The 17622-nt window shown below is 44.5% G+C and overlaps 2 protein-coding genes, 1 long non-coding RNA gene and 2 other non-coding genes across 5 annotated transcripts; 1 reads left to right on the top strand and 4 right to left on the bottom strand.

Annotated features, from left to right (window-relative positions):
* Positions 1 to 522: 522 nt before the first annotated feature.
* rpl37 (ribosomal protein L37) lies at positions 523 to 2536 on the bottom strand. The gene is made up of 4 exons (XM_076158711.1): positions 2449 to 2536; positions 1683 to 1818; positions 1389 to 1473; positions 523 to 634 (listed from the first exon to the last, which is right to left on the bottom strand). Exons 1-4 carry the CDS (start codon positions 2449 to 2451, stop codon positions 565 to 567), a joined length of 294 nt encoding a protein of 97 aa, XP_076014826.1. The 5' UTR covers positions 2452 to 2536; the 3' UTR covers positions 523 to 564.
* LOC143007408 (small nucleolar RNA SNORD72) lies at positions 1042 to 1121 on the bottom strand. The gene has a single exon (XR_012964469.1). It is a non-coding gene; the product is annotated as a small nucleolar RNA SNORD72 (small nucleolar RNA).
* Positions 1801 to 4771, top strand: LOC143007391 (uncharacterized). Its single transcript, XR_012964466.1, has 3 exons — positions 1801 to 1913; positions 3042 to 3420; positions 3506 to 4771. It is a non-coding gene; the product is annotated as an uncharacterized LOC143007391 (long non-coding RNA).
* On the bottom strand, positions 1895 to 1974 carry LOC143007409 (small nucleolar RNA SNORD72). The gene has a single exon (XR_012964470.1). It is a non-coding gene; the product is annotated as a small nucleolar RNA SNORD72 (small nucleolar RNA).
* Positions 4772 to 10593: 5822 nt separating the features above from the next.
* Positions 10594 to 15595, bottom strand: stbd1 (starch binding domain 1). The gene is made up of 4 exons (XM_076158675.1): positions 15154 to 15595; positions 13924 to 14372; positions 11241 to 13827; positions 10594 to 11069 (listed from the first exon to the last, which is right to left on the bottom strand). The coding sequence occupies exons 1-4, from the start codon at positions 15455 to 15457 to the stop codon at positions 10594 to 10596; spliced, it is 3816 nt and encodes a 1271-aa protein (XP_076014790.1). The 5' UTR covers positions 15458 to 15595.
* Between the last annotated feature and the right edge of the window lie 2027 nt (positions 15596 to 17622).

Raw genomic sequence — 17622 nt, forward strand, 5'->3', positions numbered from 1 at the left:
TCCCAGGTGGGGGTGAAAACGTTTCAGGATCTAGACATCCCGTTCTTAGTTTGGACACGCAAGATTTTGGCATTAAAGGAAGTTGGCATACATTAGCCAATGTGACACCCATATCCATGAAGAAGTACATTACAAAAGCAGCAGCTGGTTACCATGAAACCATTAATTATAAAAAACATGTCCAGGGTCAGGTAAATACAAGTCTTAAATAGAAATGTAGTAAGTGTATAAAATGCAACATCAAGCACCAGAAAGAAAGTGTACAACTTCTTTAATTCAACACAAAATCCTGGTTCCATTAGTTTTTACACAATGACTGCTGATGTTTCTTCTGTTCTTAACCCAAGGCGGTTATATTCACGGGCCTTTTGAGGAAAACGGGGCCAAATATGAAGGTGCTTCTACAGCACATCAGCTCAAATTGACGTACAGGTTTAACAATGGCTGCCGTGTTAATCTAGACATGCCGGGGCCCGACAGGAATTCTGCACACTGGAACATCTGATTAAGAGACAAAGACTGTTTGACTGTTGACATCCCATTTATTTAACCAAAAATTTGTCTTTAGGATGAGCTGGAGGCAGCCACTGCAGCACGCCTGGGCTTGGGGGTTGTGCCTTCCCTGAAACCATTCCTGAAAATGGAAAGGAAAACAAAAGACACCAATTAATGTACACACCACAGCTTTATCAGATGCTTAGACACATGTTTATGACAGATGTTAGAACTACAGACTGCCAGGTCAGACATCTAGCTGATGAGCAATGTTATCTGTTCAAGGGTTATAAGACTATTAAAGACTCCATGAACCAATGTGCTACGAGCTGAGCAAGTTACAGTCTCTTTTTAGACCAACAGGGCAAAATGACAACGACAATCTTTGGAAAACAAAGTCTGACCAGTTTTACAGACTGACAAATGATAAAGTCTTACAGAAGCACCGTCTGACAAAAACAACCAATTGTCTTAAAAATGGAAGAAAATGAGATTGACTGGGCTTCAAGAAGCACCTGGTCTTGGCTCTGGCACCACTCCCAATGCTGCTTACCTCAGTGAAAACATTCATATCACACGGATGTCATCTGTTCAGACATTTATTTCTTCAACATCACTGGTAAGCAGCAAGGACGGGCCTCGATAGGGACTTCCAATTTATTGCCGGCTAACCTGAGCTACTCATTAAAAAGTCTTCTAATAATACAAGCACCCTCAAATTGACTCGGTAAAACACATTCCATTATTTTTTTGTTGTTTATCATACATGGACTCAATGCTCCAGACACTATTGCAAAACAGTCCAGTGACACTTAACACAAGCCACATTTGTCACAGCAGTGTTCACACAATCAGCCACTATTTCAATCTGGTTATCTTTCACCAATCCTCACCTGAATCTACGGTAGACCACCTTCATGTGTCTCAGACGGCCGGTTCCAGTGGTGTTCCTCCTCTTGGCCTTAGCGCTCCAGTTGTCTATGAAACAAAACAAAGTGCAGCTGCATCAGAACCTTATTCTACCATTCGATGAGTAAAACACTGAAGCAAAGCCAGGATCTGTTTACTTTCTTGTATTTAGGAATCTTCTGTCGCATCTCACACACTGAACTGCTGCACATACAGTATTCCAAGCAGTCAAGTGTGAAAGTCAAGCAGAGATAAGTTTGGGCTGTTTAGATACTTACACTTTCTCTTGCGCTTCTCGGGATAGCCACACTTTCCGCAGCTGGACTTCTGCAGATGATAGGCCTTGGAACCGCAGCGACGGCACAAGGTGTGCGTCTTATTCCGGCGCTTACCGAAAGATGAGGTTCCCTTAGTCTGAAATGAGAGGTGCAAGGTCAGCAAAAACGAACAGCACCTCAACCGAGCCGTGGCTACAACTATAATGCTTTGAATCTTGTCTCAGTACAAAGGTAGGAATCACTGAAATTCATATGTTCAGACATTTGTGTTTGGTAACATCACAGACAAGACCAGTTTCATCCTTTAACGTTATGCTTAGTGTCTTAATTCGACATATTTACGTTAAATATGAAGCGTTTAGTGCAGCCGCTTACTAACCGCGTTAAATGATTGGTACGGGGCTAGTCGGCTGTGCTAAACTAGCTAACTTGGGCCAACACTGTAACTCGGGTGTACACAAACTTCATTCATTCTAAAACACGAGTTTGGGTCAGCTTACATGAGTCCAAAACCAATTTAACGCAAAGTAAACGAGCTTTCATTCCGTGTATTCGGCCATTTCCATCCGTACATTCAGTTGGCTAATACCGGAGAGGTACCACGGCAACAACCTTACTACAACCAAAATTAAGCTTTTACTCGTAAAATATTGTTACCGTGCGGTAAACACGATTGAGGGTAAGTAAATAAACGATATGCCATGTCAGATAAGCGGCGTATTAGGCAGATGTTGAGTGATTTTACACCGCCATCGTAGAAGCTTACCATTTCCACACGGTGGCTAGGGGAAAAGAGACCGGAAGGGGAGCTTGCGTCCCATGAAATTACATCCGTGCGACTTCCTGTGTTACAAAGAAACGTGACCCCATCGTCTCGTTTAGAACATTCGTTAATGAGAAATTTTCTGAATTAACGTAACGTAATGATTTCGTCCTTTATTTGATGGGCCTGTGTTTAGGCTTTGATTAAAAAAAAGTGTTATAGGTCAAATCTGTTATTAAATTAAATTATTGCATTTAAGCTTGTGATTTGATTTACGTACGTCAAAAATCTATTGTGAACATACACAGTTCAACAGGGATTCGTACAAACCACAATAGACAATTATTCAATCATATCATATACAAATACAATATTTAGCAAATGTCCTTTACGCAATATATAGAAATCGATAGTGCAATGTGTCACTTGTCCACCAGATGGTGTCAAGGCTCGCTCCCTACAACTACATTCTTTGTTTGGATCACCAAATTATAGTGGGAGACATGAATGCCACCACCATAACGTGTCACAGTTGATAATGAATTCATAAGGAATTCATTGCACCCCCATAATGACATCATGAATGATGTTTTCAGTTTCAGATGTTTCAACGGAGGCCTTGGCTGTGGTGAGGAACAGGCGGACCAGAGGCAGCCAATGCGCGGTCAAGGACCCAGCCGTGGTCCTGAGCGCGGCGGTGGCACGTGTCCGGGCGGTGGGGGGTGACCCAGACAGCAGAGCCAGGGTACTGAGCCAGATGGAGGTCCAGTTTGGCCAGTACCACGGTAAAGTGTTCCAGTGGCTGCTGAGTAATGACGTTGGTTACACAAATCAGTCTGTTGGCTGGCTACTGGAAGGTCGACAAGGACCTCCGACAGGCACAGCATCAGAAGGTGACCGCAAGGTGGGCTTTGGTTTGTACGCTGAGCTCATCTCCAGTCAGCTGTACGGGGGGAAGAGCAGTGAACTCGCCAGGTAAGATGGCACGTGAAGTGTGCTGTGTGTTTGTGTACTGAACAATGTTGGCATAGTTTAATGCCTCTCCACATCACATATCCAGGTCACCACGACAGCAAGTCAGCTCCTCTATCCCTTCACCCTCCAGCGCGTCTGCACCCAACACTGCCTCTACCTCGACTGCACCCGCCGCAGCCTCCACCTCCTCTTTGACACCATGTTGCTAAGTGGACGATGTCTCTTCGAGTGAGTAGCTCGTTACCCACGTCCCCCTCTGCTGCCCATGGACCCCTTGCTCCCCCGCTTCACAATTTGTTGACGGGGTGCGGTTCACACCTCCCCTGCAACACATCTTGACCAATCGCGTGCAGCTTTAACAGAAATTTTCAAAAAGTGAACGCCGGCTCCCAATCAGGAGCCGGCTCCCATCGTTCACTCCAAAGAGCCGTTCGCGACCGACCCATCACTACTGGCTGGAAGTGTGAACAGGAGAGGTGCAAACAACATGGCTGCCATCACCTGCACAACTGGAGAGAAACCTCTCCTGTAACAATGATTTGGACTCTTTGTCAAGGCGATTTATTGACAGTTAAACTTTCTCCATAAGTTTCGTCACAGGTTGGGTTTGCTTCATTAGGTCAATGGCCTCATTTCGGGTTCTTTTTTTACTTTTTGTTTTGTAGAGGACAAGGTGGGGGGTCAACCAAGCTAGGCGGAGGGTGACAGTGTTTTGAAGGATGCTGTAAGTATCTTTACTTGGTGTCTTTATCTTTACCTCTAAGCTTTAAGTAAGGGAAGTGTGGAGTGCAGGCGAAATTACACGGGCATTTGGTAAAGTAAAATTTCCGAAGAAAACGCTTTTGGACATTATTTGCAAAGGAGGGCCAGGCCGCCATGATAGTTTGGGAGCCCATGTACAGGTGTCCATCCGACTCGAGCTCTCGGGAGCAGATGCGTCCGGACCACCACCACTACATCCACAGTGACATTTAGGATAACACATTCGGACCACCATGGCGGAATTTGCATTTATTTTCACAATTTAATAATGATTTTATTTGTAAACGTCGAATGTGCAGTACTGCTCTTGTCCTAAATTGTGCTAGGGTTTGCAGACGTATCGCTGTTTGACGTATGAACCTAACCAGATGTAAAATAAGTCCCCAACATCTGTTTTGGGAAAAAAAATTCTGATTTGGGGTGCAATGATCTCCCAAAACTCAGCTGGTTCACTTATGATAATGGTTGACCTACTGATGATGGTTTGTGTATTTAATGTGTTTGTTTTATGTATGAATGTGGAAAGCTGCAGTACCGCTCTCGGCCTGAATGGCGATGACGTTAGCGCTGTTTCACCATTAAACCAGACCGGAAGTAAACAAATCCTTAATGTTTCTTTCTTTTTGGGTACAAATGTTAAAACGTACATAGAATCCGTACATAGTACATGGTATGAAATATATGGGACACAACAAAACCAGTCCTTGGTATGGATTATTCAGAAAAGACTAAATTACAAAGTCAAAGGTAGGTTTAACTTTTGCCCCCAAGGTCGCAGGCTGTAGTAGTCACTATTCTATTGTGTCTACATAATTACATTATTTAACTATCGTGTGATGTTAGATATCAACTCTATGCTGAATTTATAGTGTTTTAGTGCTGAGTTTATGACTCCAGGAGGTACAACACGCCAAAGCAAGTGGAGTTGATTCCCCTCACATCGTGCAAATCTGTCTTAGAGTGTCATCTAGCGGTGATAGTGCTGCACTGCCATGGAGTGACCTACTCGAATCAGAAAGTCCACACTGAACACACAGCCTGCTGTTCACACAGTTCTCACAATGCAAAAGCAGCACAACTTCGGTTAGTGCATGCACATTATATTCAGGGCGACCCCCATGCCACTCCCCTGGCGGCTAGCGTAGTAGCGATCGATCTTATCAGAGTGTGGTGAACCAAAACAAAGAAAAGACGACTGAACAAATAAAATGCGACTGAAGTTGTGTTCTTCCCAAACTTGATGTGTGTTGTTGAGGAAGAATGGAGTGAACAATTACAAGTACGATTGATGATTATTCATTGAAGAATACAATGAATGACAGTGGTTACAATGGGTAACTTAATAGTATAACCACCCGTTGCTTGCTGCTAGATTCACAACTGATGAGTTTGATGATATTCATTTCCATTTTAACTGTGCTTGTCATATAACTGTGTGATGTGTGATGATCTATGTAAATGGGTTAACTATAATACAGAGAAGTCTGCTGACACAGAGAAAAGAGATTTTGATCTCCGGAAGCTCCAACTAAGGTGATCTATAACTGACAAGATCAGATTCTTCTTCTGTCCACAGCGGGGAGGTACGATGTTCACATGTTGAGTCAGATAGTATGAGTGGACAATGTAAGACAATACAGAGCAATGTGTTGTTGAGTGGAACATCTATCAATGGACAGTGATATCAACAGTTACAACAGTAACGATAACATTCAATGTTTCAGCGCAATGTTGCATAAACAACAAGAATACATAAATGAGGTTGTAGATCACTCACTCACACACACCCATTCTTTTTACCACTGTGCCAGCATGTGCTGATTCACGCTAAACAGCTGAATGCTGGTCTGGGATCGCATCGCGTGATGTCACAGCGCTCCTGATGGTGTTGTAGGCACAGAGCATCAGGGTTCACCTGGTGACGGTCATCCCCATGAGCTTCCGGTTCACAGGATGGAGGACGCACAGCCGCCTGAAGGTGGCATCCACCAGACGTCTGCAATTGGGCCACTGAGCCGTGGACCTGAACCCTTCTAGTCCCAGACACATTGGATGAGAAGGAGGAGGAGACGAGATGAGAATTAGCACCCAGGTACGTAAGCTGGTGCAAAACAGCCACACCACCAACAATGGCGACCAAAAACATACCGCTTTATGCTCTCCAGGCTGGGAGCTTTGAACCTAAGATAAGATAAGATAAGATGAAATTTTATTATCCCGAGGGACCTCCTCACCAGCTCGGTCCTGTGGCTCGGGGAGATTCTGCTACAAACCCATCCTCTGGGCTGCAGCAGAGGATGCAGAAGAGCTGACGGGGATCAGCAGCTGGGAGGGGAGCCAAGGTCAAGGTTGAACTCCACCAACCCCTTGTCTAGGAGCTCAGCCTGCTCCTTCTCCTCACCCTGCTCGTCGACGTCATCGTCCTCGTCCTTCTTGTCCGGGTCCTCCAGGTTGTCTGGCTCGTCCACAGTCGTCGTTGGTTTTGCTCACCTGGAATGAACCTGTTTGTAAACTAAAGTTGTGTTGTAATTAAAATGTCTACATGAAGAAAAAACAAAATTTTAAAAAGTTAATGTGGGGAAGAATTAAGTGAATAAACGTGTTCATGATTTACAAGTGAAAGAATATTCATAGAGAATAAAAATAATGTCCTACTGCAATAGTCTGAAGTCATAGAGGAATATCCAAGGAATTTAACCAACCAAATATTCAATGTGTCAAATTTTATGACACATTGTTAAAGTGACACAACATGAATATATGAATTTCCCAAACATTAAGATTAAATTAAACAAAGGCTCTAATAAATTATTATCAAAAAGAAGAGTAGTGTAAATCAGAGACGTCCATCCTCAGCAATGTCCTGGCTGGCTCAGATGTCTCAGTCCACAAAACGCACACAAACGCTCATAGATATTACTATATATATGATGTGACCCATCATTATACAGTATATCACATATATAGTTGCGGCGGGGCGCTGCCAGTGGAGGGGGAAAAGGTGACATACGGCGCCCAGAGAGCCGCCATTAGAATGCGCTGGTATGGTCTCTCTACAACATGGGGATTCTATCTACTACATGGAACAAAAATCGGAACAGGGCAGCCCGGAACTGTCAGTGACCTCATTTGGATGTGAATTTGCCCCAAATTGTAAAATTGCTTGATATCTCATCTTAAATTTAACTGAAATCTGTTAAATAAGTGTTTTTGTTTAATATCCACTTTTGGTTAAAGACCTGAGAGCGGACGGGGAACAGAACCTGTCCGAATATCAGCATATAGAAACGTAAGGGATAGATGTTGAGCTGCAGCTTGCTTGTGTGTGTGTGTGTGTGTTTGTGTGGGTGTGTATTAACCCTTGCTCGCTCGCTGCTCCTCCTCTTACCCGCATGCAGCACCGTCAGCAGGCTGAGTGAAGGTCACTGTGTGATCCCACAATATGGATCAGGAATGAGGGCTCCGGCATGCCTTATAAATAGCCCCGCTGTTACCATGACGACCGTAGTACTCCACCTATTTATGGGTTTTTCATTACGGAACAGCTTTAGATTACTTTTCATCTCACAACCGCTTCAGATTTCCACCAGCTACTGCAGTGTTGGACTGAGAATATAAGGGATTCACAATTCAGATTCATCTTTGACATACACTGTGACATGATGAAGACCTTTCCTGGTTATAGTACATTTTTCTAGTGTCATGTCCTTATACAGACTGCATGTCAAAGTTGAAGCGTGAAGCTGCAGCTCGGCCTGCGTGTAAGAGGAGACGGACAGGAGAATGTCACACTGAGGGATCCAACTGAACACACACTCATTATGATGCACACACTCTAGCTGAGGAGGAAGACATTCTGATGACTACAGGATATATAGGATATGGATTCATTATGAGTCATTGTTAATAATTCCATTTATTATTGATGTTATGGTTACCATGGTCTTCTGCTGTGGTTTGTTGCTACTTTCTGTCTGCTGCTGTTACCAGGACGCACTGAACAAGGCGGTGAACTGCCATGAACTTATTTCCAGGTACTCTTGATCCCCAGCAGATGAGATCTTATCACTTTGGTGACCCCGTGACCTTTTATCCACAGTTACCGTCCACCACAAAGCAAAACAAGTTGGTCCAGGCAATAAAGTAGTGTGTGTGTGTGTGTGTGTGTGTGTGTGTGTGTGTGACCTATTGGTGTTTCTGTGAGTGATGACATCACCGTTAAGACTTTGGACTTAACAGAGATCAAACAATGGTCCGACTGTGATGTGTCTTTTTATAGATGTGTGTGTGTGTGTGTGTGTGTGTGTGTGTGTGTGTGTTAAGTGGCAGAAAGAGAGAGTTACCCCATCTTAAAGTGAAGTGGTGTCAGTTGTAAGTTATGTGTCTAAATAAAGGATTACCTTCAACCTTGGAGAGTTCACACACTCCCAGCTGCCACGTTAACGCCATACTGAAGGAGTGTGTGCAGCATTTACACTCCCAGTAACCATCCAGGCCTCACACACCTGCAGGGCCTCTGTTATTATGTCTTTCAGTACAAAAGTGCCCTAAAACTTCATCTGGACATATTTGGGCCTCAATTGTTCAGTTTGGTGCCGCTGTGTTCTTCTGTCTGCTAATCATCTTGATTGATTGATTGATTGATTCCCAACTGATTACACCACGTCAATGCTGATGAAGATCTGAGGGAAGCAAAAAGCCACTGATCCACTTATTTTCATCTCACTTCCTTGCAATGCAACAGAACTGCAACACTTTTAATTGTCAGCTATGTGAGATGAAGCTTATTTAGACTTTCAGGGTCATTCAACTCTGTTTGGTCTTTGCTTCCATCTCGAAAGGGATCAGTTTAGATCCCAAACACCTGCTGGGCTCTGTGATGTTTGGCTCTGCACTGGACAAACAGATAAAAGGTCCCTGAACTCGTGTTTTGAAAGAGAAAAGATCAGAAATCACGTGACATGAAGGTGAACAGAGGCCCACTGACCTGATTCAGACCAGGTCAGACCAGACCAGGTCAGACCAGGCCTCCAGGGAACAGGGAGCAGATGGGTCAGAGGTCCAGAGTGGATCAGGTCAGACCAGGTTAGACCTTCTATTACTGGTCTTTTTTATTATGACTGCAGTCGTGTTTGATATGTGTTGTTTGTCTTTGTCTCTTGGTTTGGTGAAGATGAGGATGATGCAGGTTGAGGAGTGTGAGCGACACACAGTGACCTTCATGAGGCTCTGAGCTGTGAGCCAGCTGGACTGATGGAAGGTCTCCTTATCTGCTTGGCTTTTGCTTCCACTCAGATAAAGCAGCATCGGGTTTGAGTTTGTGTGTTTATCATTGTGTTTGTCTGTCTGTGTGGTTTGTTTACTGAGTCAATTATTGACAGGCTGCAGCTTTATACCACATTTACAAAAATCAAGGATTTTTGGGGATTTTCTTGGTGCTGATTGCATTTCTAGTATTTGTTTGTTTTGCTTTCTTAGCAAAAACGTCATCTCTGTTTTTACTTAGAAGTATTTTGTGTGACATGAAGTGTAAAAGTGTAAAATCCTCCACTTTCCTCATTTATTAACCTGAGTGAGACACTTTCATCTGAAGGCACCAGTGCATACATCCACCAAGGCAGAGTCGTCCTCTCTCCACTCACAACAATCCAGCTAACAGACCAACAGCTGCAGGTGAAACATGAACAGAACAAACCAACCGTCTCAGAAAAAGTGTTTATTTGGTAACCATCTCCACCTTAACAACACTTAAAAGTCACATTATCATCACAATATTGCATAAGAGACTCTGATAGGGTTTAACATTGAAATTAAACAGTGAATGAAAAATAAAAAGCTCAATACGATCGGCATCTGAAATTTACTAACAGCTGAAGGATGGAAAATAGAATGTGGATGTGGATGCTCGTGTTTAAAAAGGCACTGTAATGAGACGGAACATGCCATGAGATCAAGCAGCAGCTACAGTATGGATCACAGTTAAGTGGTAAACCCGAAACACCAATCAGACAGGAGACGCAAAGATTATTGCTTTGATTATTGCTCTATAATAAAAAGTGAACAATGTGCATTTATCTTCACAGATTATTAAATATTAGTTCTCAAGCAGCAGTAACATAATTCAACACTTAAACATGATAGTAAAATACTTTGAAAGAGGTGCAAATTGCATAATTGTTGACAAAAAGGAAGACTTTTAATGTTTTGGCAAATCCTTCAGTCTGAATCTGACATTTCCCTGGAAAACTCATTCATACACTGGATATTATTATTCTATACAGTGATGTGATTGAGATTGTAATCTACTGCATCATCATATGCATTATCCATAAAGGATCATGATTGGATCTCTGTCCTCAATGCAGAGACCTGAAGTCTCACACTCTTCCTCTCACACTCCTCCTCTTCCTCTCATAAGAATCCCCACAGTTCCTGCAGGTACACGTCGTCTCCGCCCCCTGTCTCCAGGCGCCGGTTGGCACATTCCTCCCAGCGACAGACTTCCTCTCCGTCCACCACCACGAACTTCCAATCCACGCGTCTCTCTGCGGGCAGGCGGATCACGCTGGCCCAGTATCCGTCTTTGGCTCTCTCCAGCCTGACGAATCCTTTCCAGCTCCCCAGTTCCTGCTGGTTCCCGGTGACGGCCACCGTCTGGTGCGGCGAGCATGTCAGGTAGTGGACGCAGAAAGTCACGTCGACGTTCTGGGGCGTTGACACGGCGACGACCTTCTTCCCTTCGTCGTCGGCAACAGAAAGAGTGCTGGTTTGTTTGTGTTCAGTAAATTCAATATCTCCATCTGTTGCGTCCGTACCAACAGCATCAGTTGTTGCTACGGTAACTGTCACATCTAGCTGGTGTTCGGTTCTGTGGAGTTCTTCGGTTTCTGTGGGATCTTGGTCCAAAGATTTAAGAGAGGATTTCATCCAGGGAAGGACTTCATAGTTCATTTCCTCGATCCATTCGTTGTTGTCCATCGTGGCCTCCATGATGCTGATCTCTGTCCGCTCATGATCCTCATCTTCCTCCTTTTCCGCTTGGTCTTTCTCTCCCACACTTTTTCCTTCTTTCTTCTCTTTAACCTCTGACACATCCACCTCTTTCTCGCCCGGCTGCTCGTAACTTCTGCCTCCGATGCTGGCAGCTATCTGTGCCATAAACTGATCAAACTCTCCGTGGTATCTGTCCTCAATGTCCCGGCCGAACACGTCCTCGTTGTCTCCAAACGACACACAAATGGCTTCATCCACAGAGACCAATCTGCGAATGCTTCCATCTTCATCAGTAACAGATAGAGAGGAGATGCTGTGATGAAACTCCACATCTTCACTGGGCTCCTCTGAGTCGGGGCTGAAGTCCGTCTCCTCATCAACACCAGGAGAGGACATGTTGTTGTCCAGATCATCTCCTCTTTGCTCATGTTGGTCAAAAGACAGAGAGTGAAGATGATTGATCTCTTCAGTCGTGACAGGAGCAGCAACCTCAGCAGTGGAATCTTCATTATCTACTGTTGGGGAACTCTGCTGGTCTTTGAAGGACAATGATGATTCTTCATCACTGTCACAGGAAACCTCAGCAGGTCCAGCAGTTTCCTTCTCTAGACCTTCATTGTCTCTTGTTTGGCCACTTTCTTGGTCTTGATATGAAACAGGAGAAGAGGTTTGATCATCCATCACAGGGACATGAACTTCCTCCTCAACAGCAGTGAGCGTGTCAGGACCAGCGTCATCTCTCGACTCGTCCAGAGCTTCAGTATTTGCTGTTTGGTCACTTTGTTGGTCTTGGTAGAAAGATGGCACAGGAGGACAAGAGACGTCTTCAACTATTACAGGGATGATAAAAGTCTGATCATGGCGGGCAGATGTCTCAGTGCTTGCGTCCTCGTCCAAGGCGTCGTCATTTACCACGTGGTCGCCGTCCTGGTCTTGATGCAGAGACGGGGGCAGAGATGGACAAGAGGTCTCCTCAAGCGTTACAGGGATGTCAGAAGCAACCGGATCAGGAACTGAGCCATCTTCTATCTGTTGGACACTTTGTTGGTCTTGGCAGAGAGACAGCAGCAGAGGACAAGCTGCGTCCGGATCAACCGGATCAGGAACTGAGCCATCTTCTATCTGTTGGACACTTTGTTGGTCTTGGCAGAGAGACAGCAGCAGAGGACAAGCTGCGTCCGGATCAACCGGATCAGGAACTGAGCCGTCTTCTATCTGTTGGACACTTTGTTGGTCTTGGCAGGGAGACAGCAGCGGAGGACAAGCTGCGTCTTCAAGCATTACAGGGACATCATCATAAGGAGGAGCTGTCTCAGGACCAGTACATCCGTCCTCCTTGTCCAAAGCTTCACTATTGACCGATTGGACATGTTCCTCGTTTTGGCAAGGGGGACATGAAGTCACATCACCATCATGCAGTGTGACTGTTTCAGGATCTGACACCATGTTTGACTCATCAGAAGCTTCCTCTTTCACGGTTTGATGGTCCTGGTGAGACGACGACAGGGACGGACAAGACATTCCGTCAACGTCTGCAGCCGCATCTATATTGAGACTTGAAGTCATATTTGCCTCATCATCATTTTGGGCGCTCAGTTGGTTGAGGGATGACAGTTGTGGATGAGTCGTCTCTTGGGTTTCAGCAGCAGCAGAAACCCGATCGCCAACACGAGCAGCTGGAGCTCGATGAAACACAACGCTCGTCTCCTCAGAAACAGGGATGTCAGGACTCGTGGCGACGCCCTTGATGCCCGTCTCAAACTCTTCATCTATCTCCTGGCCGCCTTGTCGGTGTTTGCCCTGACATGAAGATGGAGAGTCATCCTCTAAGGTGTTGTGTTCTGCAGCAGGTTCACACTGTTCAGGGTCGTCTTCCAACAGGTGAGACGTTTCATCTATGCCATCGTTCTGTTGAGATGAAGATGAGACAGAGCAAATCTCAACACCTGGACGACCTTCATCACCACCCTCAACCTGCTCCGGTTCACTTGTTTGGCTGTGATCTTCCTCAGCAGAGACGCAGGCAGCAACAACGTCCTCCTCAGTCAGTTCTTTGTCTGTCACCTGACCTTCGGCCTCTCCCTCCTCTTCATCGTTCTCTTGGCACTGCGGTTGTTCCCTGTCACATTCAGCAGCTGTAAGATCAACGTCCTTCACAATGTCTTCCTCAATAACCTGAGCAGTTACACCACCTTCATCATCATTATCCAAGACATCACTGCTGTCTGTCACGTGATTGGTTCGGTCCTGCTCTTCATCTAGCTGTTCATGAAAGACTGGAGGCTGTGATGAAGACGACTGTGTCTCTTCTTGTTTTATGGGACGGATTAGCTGGTGATCTACACACTCTTCCTCCCCCTCCTCCTCCTCTTCAGCTTTGACATTTGAATCTTTGCAGTAATCAGTGTTAACCGTGTTGTCTGGGCATTGATGCTCTTCCTCATCCTCATCTTTGACACCATTCACCGGCTCTGAGTCTTTGTCTTCCTGCAGCCTGACGTCATCACCGTTCTCACTCACACATAGAGCTTGGTTGAGTAGATTCTTCATCACACACTGGACGGTTTCCTCCTCTTCTCTGGTGTTTACGTGTGATGAACCCTCGTCTGTTGTCTCGTCCTCATCTTCCTCCATGTGCGCCGCTTCACACACCTAAACAAGGACAGAGATAAGGTTTTACATATTGGCAGACAGTAAGATTCTCTGATTCTCACATTCAGCCTAACATGTGAGGGAACGGCTGCTCACTTGCTCTTCCTCCTCGTCCTCCTCTTTCTTCTCATCATCAGTCGACTCTTTCAAGCTGCTGTCGTTATAATGGATCACTTCAGTCTGGTCTTTAATATCCTGAGGGGCATTAAACACATCCTCCTCCTGCTCCTCCTCTTCCTCCTTCTCTGTTTCCGGCTCAGTGGGACGTTGATGTTGACTGATCAGGTCTCTGTCCGTCTCTGCAGTTCTGGAAGGTGTATCGTCCCGCTCAGGCCTCAGACTGGCACCTGAAGCTGTGTGTGTGTTCTCTGGTATTTCGTCCTCACACCGTGGAGATGAATGAAGAGGAAGTTTCTTTTCCACAGCCTCCAAGGCAGAGAAGGAGTCCTCAGCTGCAGCAGCAGTACAGCGCTGCCTGATATTTAAGCGGTCCTGTAACAGATCCGGGTCCTTCCAGAGGCTCGGTGAGGCCTCATCATCCACCTCTACAACAAAAATAGGAAAGACATTGTTCTTATTGATGGCACAAGTATTTGAATTCCTTTAGAAACATTGAAACACTTTGTCCATTTCATTCATTAACATTTAAATACTGGTGTCTGTCAGTCTGTAGTATGACGTCATTAGGACAAAGATGGTGTCTGTGTGAGCCACATATTTATAAGTTTATGACAGCTACTAAGGTTACATCAGTGATTCTCAGGGCCACCTAGAGGTCCAGGGGGTCCACAATATTTGGAAAAGGTTAATTTTGTTAACTATGTGACCAACTGAAGATATTTGATCTGATTTATTGTTAAAATAATAGTTTTTACTGTAAGCAGAGTCCTGTGCTGGAGTTTCTTTGTACCTCTGAGCTGTGCAGTCATATTCATATCACCTAATTATCAGTGTGATCTCTTGGTATTAGCTTTATTATAGCAGCACTAACCCACATTCCACTGTAATGTTCTTTAAATACAGACAGCAGTGTTTGACTCTCTGCAGTGCTCGCTTTCATTTTTGAAGTTATGGAATTTGATTATTTAAGTTAGAGGAATGACAGATGATTAGATGGAACTTAACTGTACCTCTGCAATGTACTGAAATAGATCGAATAGAGTGAATCCTCATTGATTATTACATTATTATTTTATGATGAAATGACCGTCTCAGCGTTGTAATCAACATTTGAGCGTTCTGTCTGTGATTTGCAGAAACAGCGCTCTCTGCCGGCCGGATAGTAAAGTCAATGTTTTTGCCTCAAAGCCGGATCTGTGTCGGTACCTGTTGACTCCGCGGGGATCGTGTCCTCTTCCTCAGCTTCCCCCTCTTCCTCCGCGTCCTCCCGGCTCACCGTTGCGTCCGGCTCCTCTGCGCGGCTCTTGGCGTCCCTCCCGGCCGCTGCGGCTTTGGCCTTTCCCCGCTTCCACCTCACGGTCCTCCGGTAGATGACGAAGGCGGCCAGCAGGGAGATCATCGCTATCGCCGCCACGGCTACGGCGGGACCGTGTCTCCCGATCATGCAGAACAACGACGCCAGGTCCATGCGTCGCTCCAGCGCCACGGATTTACTGTTAGTTAGCGTCATTGTGGGAGTATAGTGTGTGTGTTTGTGTGTATGTGTGTATGTGTGTGTGTGCGTGTGTGTAAGAGCTGATCCTGCTGCAGCTGATGTGGTTATTGCCTCTAAAGTCTACTGACCTCTTGTTGCTGCAGAGCTGCAGGTGAAACGCAGCTGATTGGCTGAAGTGAAGACACGTGGTCTGAGCCTTCATTCATAAAAGTAAGAGACAGAAACGCACCGATTTGTCTTGCAGCCTGAATTTCACCCAAATCTTCCAGAGTTTGTGCACCAAGTCACCATCATGAAATATAATGACGTAACAGTGACAGAAGCAGAAACTCTAATTTACTTACTCTAATTTACTTTCAAAGTAAAGTAAACTTGGGTTATTCCAGCTGTGAGCTTCTTCAGCAGCTTTGCTCACAGCCAGTTGACAGGATTTGACAGTTGACAGGATTAGTTTGATAAGATCAGCAGACGACCTGCACTCAATTTTAGAGGGTTTTACCACAAATAAAACTCATCTAATGAGATTAATGCCAAGAGAAGTCAAGCTGAAATGTTCAGCTTCACTCTGGATGTGAGCAACATCAACCTGCTGCGGATCAGCCAGATGTTTACTTAAAGCTTCTACCTTTAAGATAAGGAACATTTGAGAGGTTCATCATATTCATCATATCACTGTTCATCTACATTAAACTTTCTTATAATTCAATCAATCCAGAGGGACCATTTGGTCTTTTCAAAAATATGCAGTCATAGTAGATTTAGATGGGGATCTCCTGAAGGCCCCTGAACACACAGGAACAAGAGTAACAGCTCTATCTAGTGGATAGTTATGGCAATCACTGCAAAGTTCCTGAACATTCTTTTAAAGCCTATATCTTGGACAAGGAAGGAGCTAGAGAGCTTAAGTTTTCAGCTGGACTTTAGATTGGTCTACTCTCCTCACTCTGTGCTTGTAATGTGTTTACGTTTTAATTTGTACGTCATTTGTTGCCATTTGACAAATGATCATTGTACGGTGACCTTGAGTGTCTTGAAAGGTGCCTATAAATAAATTGTATTATTAATATTATCATCCTAATTGCATTTCACAGCTCCAGAATGTTCAGGAACTGTGATTCACATCATTGAGCCTTCCTGTAGTTTGTTAATTTACAACTAGATGTCCTCATTACTGAGCGATACAGTAAAACAAGTCAATACTACAATGTTTACATTACAGTTGCTTTAATAATAGACTAAATGAGAATGTTGAGGACGTCATTACTTTTGTTAATTCTGGAGCCTTTGTGCTATATGAATAAATTGAATTATTTTAAAACTCAATTATACCTTTCCTGTCTCCTCAGATCCTTGTTAGTCTTGAGCAGCTAAACCACCTTCTTCCTCTACGGTCCTTTAACTAGACTTCTGTTCCTGCACAACCACATTACTCTTGAACCACTTGCTGCTTATTAGCATCAAAATCAATAAAGGCACGGAGGAGACCAGACAAGACTGGACTCCAATTCAATCGTGAGAAAAGAGAAGAGAAGAGAAGAGGAGAGGAGAGGAGAGGAGAGAAGAGAAGAGGTGTCAAACTGTCCATGTTTGTGTCTCTATTGTCATCTCCAGAGGTCGTCGTCTGCTGGGGTTTCCTCCTCCTCCTCTGCTCTCCGCTTCATCTTCCTCTTCTCCCTCTCAGATTTCATCACCTTCTCTTCCACTGTGTCATTTTGTTTCTGCAGTTAAGTCTCCATCAGACATCAGAAGCCCCCTCTGTCTCTGTTTAAATGCCCACATGCAGATGAATGCACCTGTCTGCATGCACTTGTTGTTTTTCTTCATAGAAAAAAAGCTAAGTAGTTGTCAGATATTGTTGCAATAAACTGCCTGATCTTCTCTTTGCATTCTGCCTTCATATGTGACTTAAAGGACATAGATCCTCTCTTTACATCCTGATGAAATCCAACCAGACATTTATTTGAGTTTCCTGAAGAATAAAGAATGAACCCAGGGAATGAAAAGGAGGAAGAACGAAATACCCCAATAACGTCCATCTCTAATATTTGATCTTAAGATAACATTTATTTAACATTTCTGAATGATCCAGAGCCATAACTCATATATATGTAGATGTATGTTAACATGGTTTCCGTGCAGATTTGTTTGCGTTGTTTGCATTCATGAGAAACAAAATTAAA

Source organism: Genypterus blacodes, unplaced genomic scaffold, assembly GCF_046128005.1.
Source record: "Genypterus blacodes isolate CSIRO-AG114 ecotype Tasmania unplaced genomic scaffold, CSIRO-AGI_Gbla_v1 ptg000085l_1, whole genome shotgun sequence".
NCBI lineage: Eukaryota > Metazoa > Chordata > Actinopteri > Ophidiiformes > Ophidiidae > Genypterus > Genypterus blacodes.